The following is a 5256-nucleotide window of genomic DNA, read 5'->3' as shown; positions in this document are numbered from 1 at the left end:
TTCCTTCCTTCCTTCCTTCCTTCCTTCCAATTTGCCTTGGAATTTGATTCCTTTGATTCCCTAAAGCCAGTCCTTCATTCACTCGTTTATTCATTCTGACGCCGTCGTCCATTCCGCTCCCTCAACCGCCGCCCCGTCGTAAGTAAAAAAAAAAAATTAAAAATCATTTTTACCATCTCCTCCTCCTCCTCCTCCTCCTCCTCCTCCTCCTCCTCCTCCTCCTCCTCCCCCCCAGGCCCCCCGGATCCGCGACCTGGCCCTGGTCAACCTGCTGAAGAGTCTATACTTCCTCGGGGTGCCCCCCCAGACGAAGGAGCTGCGCTCGGCCGAGCTGGAGCTGCGCTGGCGCCTGCGCGGCCTCTCCTACCGGCGCCTGGCCTCCCTGGCCACCTACCTGGCCGGCCACCGGCCGGAGGGAGGGGGCCAGGAGCCCCACGAGCTGCTGGCCGAGCTGTGGGCCCAGCTGGAGATGCGCTGGGCCGAGATCGAGGACGCCCCCACCATCGCCATGCTGCTGGCCAGGCAGGACTGCCTCTCGCCCCAACTCCGGGATCGGCTGGAGGATAAGGTGAGAAAAAAAACACCCCAATTTTTATTTTTATTTTTATTTTTCCGCCCTGCTGACCTCGGCGGGAGAGGATCGGACAACGGGGTGGAGGGGGGGGTGGACCGTGGGGCTCTCTTCTCCGACAGACGTTTCGGGACCCAGCTGGGCGACGTCATCGGGGCGAGAAGGGAGGAGGAGGAGGAGGGCAGACGTCTCGTGACCCAACTAGGGAACATCATCAGTGCTAGAAGGGAGGAGGAGGAGGATGAGGAGGAGGAGGAGGAGGAGGAGGAGGAGGAGGACTGTGGGGTCCCTGGTGCTCTCTCAGCTGGGGGGGGGTTTCCTGGCAGACGTTGCGTGACCCATCTATCTGTCCATCTATCCATCCACTCAAGCTGCTAATCTATCCATCCATCTCTCCATCTATCTACATCTATCTATCTCTATCCACTCAAGCTTATCTATCTATCCATCTATCCATCCATCCATCCATCCATCATTCCATCCACCTAAGCTACTTCTTTATCTCTCCGCTGTCCATCTGTCCTGTCTATCCATCCATACATCTATCCATCTATCTATCTATCTACATCTAGTTATCAATATCTATCTATCCATACGTACATACATACATCTATCTACATCTATCAATATCCATCCATCCATCCATCCATCTATCTACATCTATCTCTATCCACTCAAGCTATCTATCTATCTATCTATCTATCTATCTGTCTATCTATCTATCTATCTATCCATTATCCATCCATCTACATCTATCAATATCTATCTATCTATCTATCCATCCATCTACATCTATCTATCTATCTCTATCCACTCAAGCTATCTACCTACCTACCTATCTATCTATCCATCCATCCATCCATCAATTTATCTACATCTATCAATATCTATCTATCCATCTATCCGTCTATCCATTCATCCACTCAAGCTGCTAATCTATCCATCCATCATCCATCCATCATTCCATCCACTCAAGCTACTTCTTTATCTATCTCTCCGCTGTCCATCTGTCCTATCTATACATCCATACATCCATCTGTCTATCTACATCTATCAATATCCATCCATCCATCCATCTGTCTACATCTATCAATATCTATCTATCTATCCATCCATACATCCATCTACATCTATCAATATCTCTGTCCATCCATCTATATCTATCAATATCTATCCATCCATCCATCTACATCTATCAATATCTCTGTCCATCCTTCTATATCTATCAATATCTATCCATCCATCCATCTACATCTATCTCTATCCACTCAAGATCTATCTATCTATCTATCTATCTATCTATCTATCCATCCATTATCCATCCATCCATCCATCTATCTACATCTATCTATCCATTCATCCATCTATCATCTATCTATCCATCCATCATTCCATCCACTCAAGTGCTAATCTATCTATCTATCCATCCATCCATCCATCCATCCATCCATCCATCCATCCATCATTCCATCCACTCAAGCTACTTTTTTATCTATCTCTCCACTGCCCATCTGTCCTATCTATCCATCCATCTATCCATCTATCTACATCTATCAATATCCATCCATCCATCCATCCATCTATCTACATCTATCAATACCTATCTATCCATCCATCCATCTATCTACATCTATCTATCTCTATCCACTCAAGCTATCTATCCATCTATCCATCCATTACATCTATCAATATCTATCTATCTATCTATCTATCCATCCATTATCCATCCATCTATCTACATCTATCTATCTATCTATCAATATCTATCTATGCGTCTATCCATCCATCTACTCAAGCTGCTAATCTATCTATCCATCCATCCATCCATCCATCCATCCATCCATCATTCCATCCACTCAAGCTACTTCTTTATCTATCCGCTGCCCATCTGTCCTATCTATCCATCCATCCATCCATCTGTCTATCTACATCTATCAATATCCATCCATCCATCCATCCTAACCCTAACCCTAACCACCCCCACCCCCAATCTTTGACCTCCCCCCCTCACCTCTTCCTCTCCCCTTCCCCCCTTCCTCTTTCGCTTTTGACAACGGATCTTCCCGCAGGGCCTAGAGCTGGCCGCCCATTTCTCCCCGGCCGACATCCGCCGGATCGCCGTCGCCTTGGCCCAGCGCAACCACCGTTCCTTGCCGCTGCTCCGGGCCATCTCCTACCATTTTGTCCAAAAGCATTTCGCCGTCCCGCCGGATGTCCTGCTGGATTTGGCGTTCGCCTTCGGTGAGCGGCTTCCCTCTCTCACCCCCCCCTTCCCTCCGGGAAAATTCGGGAGGGGAGGGTCGGTCCTCGGCTTTACGACGGCGAGGAGGGAAATGGGAATTTTCTTGGGGCTGAGGCCCTGGAGAGCCCTGGACCAGGGGTAGGCAAGCTCGGCCCCTTTTACGACTTGTGGGCTTCAATTCCCAGAATTCCTGAGTCAGCCATGCTGAGGGGAGTTTCCAAGCTGAGCCATGCTGGATCAGGCATAATAATAATAATAATAATAATAATAATAATAATAATAATAATAATAATAATAAAAAGTTGGAAGGGACCTTGGAGGTCATCTAGTCCAACCCCCGGCTCAGGCAGGAAACCCTAGACCATTTCGGACAAATGGCTGTCCAATATAATAATAATAATAATAATAGTAATAGTAATAGTAATAATAATAATAATAATAATAATAATAATAATAATAATAATAATAGCAACAATAAAAAAGTTGGAAGGGACCTTGGAGGTCATCTAGTCCAACCCCCTGCTCAGGCAGGAAACCCTATACCATTTCGGACAAATGGCTGTCCCGTCTCTTCATCATCATCATCATCATCATAATAAATAATAATAATAATAATAATAATAATAATAATAATAATAATAATAATAATAATAATAATAATGAAGTTGGAAGGGACCTTGAAGGTCATCTAGTCCAACCCCCTGATCAGGCAGGAAACCCTACACCATTTCGGACAAATGGCTGTCCAGTCTCTTCATAATAAGAATAAGAAGAATAAGAATAAAGTTGGAAGGGACCTTGGAGGTCATCTAGTCCAACCCCCTGCTCAGGCAGGAAACCCTAGACCATTTCGGACAAATGGCTGTCCAGTCTCTTCTTAAAAACTTCCAGTGTTGGAGCATTCACCGCTTCTGGAGGCAGGTGGTTCCACTGGTTAATTGTTCTGACTGTCAGGAAGTTTCTCCTTCGTTCTAGGTTGCTTCTCTCTTTGGTTAGTTTCCAATTCTGGGAGTTGAAGTCCACGAGTCATGAAGGGGCCAAAGTTTCCCCCATGCTGGCTGAGGAATTCTGGGTGTTGAAGTCCACGAGTCACGAGGGGGCCATAGTTCCCCCATGCTGGCTCAGGAATTCTGGGAGTTGAAGTCCACCAGTCATAAAAGAGCCGGGGTTGCCTCCCCCTAGCCTGGACCCTTGGGGTTCTTTCTTCACGTCCGTTACGGGTTTGACCACCACCTTCCAACGTCCCAAGACTGATTCTCTTATCTCCATCCCCCACCCCGAAAAGGGAAGCTGAACTTCCACCAGACCCAGATGTTCCAGAAGATCTGCGCGGATCTCCTGCCCCACCTGTCCGACTTGCCTCCGACGGACGTGGTCCGCTGCGTGAAGTCCTTCTCGTACCTCAAGTGGTTGAACCTGCCTTTCTTCGAGGCCTCGGCCGAGGTGAGCTCCTAGGGGATGGAAGGAGGAGGAGAAGACGAGGGTGGTGGTAGGTCAAGATGGAGATGAGGGTGGTGGTGAAGGACCTTCAGATCAAGGTAGAGGCCAGTGTGGGGTTGAAGGATCTTCAGATCAGGGAAGAGACAAGGGTGGTGTTGATGGACCTTCAGATCAAGGTAGAGACAAGGGTGGCAATGATCTTCAGATCAAGGTAGAGACGAGGGTGGGGTGAAGGACCTCCAGATCATGGTAGAGACGAAGGTGACGGTGAAGGACCTTCAGATCAAGGTAGAGACGGGTGGTGGTGATCTTCAGATCAAGGTAGAGTCGAGCGTGGGGTGAAGGACCTTCAGACCAAGGTAGAGACGAAGATGGCGGTGAAGGACCTCCAGATCAAGGTAGAGACAAGGGCGGCAATGATCTTCAGATCAAGATAGAGACGAGGGTGGGCTGAAGGACCTCCAGATCATGATAGAGACGAAGGTGACGGTAAAGGACCTTCAGATCAAGGTAGAGACGGGTGGTGGTGATCTTCAGATCAAGGTAGAGTCGAGCGTGGGGTGAAGGACCTTCAGATCAAGGTAGAGACGAGGATGGTAGTGAAGGACCTTCAGACCAAGGGAGAGACGAGTATGGTGGTGAAGGACCTTCAGACCAAGGGAGAGACGAGGATGATGGTGAAGGACCTTCAGATCAGGGGAGAGATGAGAGTGGTGGTGAAGCCCTTCAGACCAAGGTAGAGACGAGGGTGGTGGTGAAGGACCTTCAGACCAAGGTAGAGATGAGGGTGGTGGTGAAGGATCTTCCAGTCAGAGACGAGGGTGGTGGTGAAGGACCTTCAGACCAAGGTAGACGAGGGTGGTGGTGAAGGACCTTCAGATCAAGGTAGAAACGAGGGTGGTGGTGAAGGATCTTCAGACCAAGGTAGAGATGAGAGTGATGGTGAAGGATCTTCCAATCAGAGATGAGGGTGGTTGTGAAGGACCTTCAGATCAAGGTAGAG

At 48.2% G+C, this 5256-nt stretch overlaps 1 protein-coding gene across 1 annotated transcript in view; it reads left to right on the top strand.

Moving 5' to 3' along the window:
* Window positions 1–235: 235 nt before the first annotated feature.
* TBRG4 (transforming growth factor beta regulator 4) overlaps window positions 236–5256 on the top strand; it is a gene marked incomplete at its 5' end in the record, with an annotated part of 17750 nt that continues 12729 nt past the window's right edge. Inside the window, 3 exons of the mRNA XM_015829082.1 lie at window positions 236–568; window positions 2641–2812; window positions 4099–4256. Of these exons, the coding sequence (XP_015684568.1) occupies window positions 236–568; window positions 2641–2812; window positions 4099–4256 (663 nt within the window). The remainder of the gene's footprint in view (window positions 569–2640; window positions 2813–4098; window positions 4257–5256) is intronic.

The sequence above is a fragment of the Protobothrops mucrosquamatus genome, unplaced genomic scaffold, assembly GCF_001527695.2.
Source record: "Protobothrops mucrosquamatus isolate PMUCROS unplaced genomic scaffold, P.Mucros_1.0 scaffold5404, whole genome shotgun sequence".
Taxonomy (NCBI): Eukaryota; Metazoa; Chordata; class Lepidosauria; order Squamata; family Viperidae; genus Protobothrops; species Protobothrops mucrosquamatus.
This window is presented reverse-complemented; position numbering and strand designations above follow the sequence as displayed.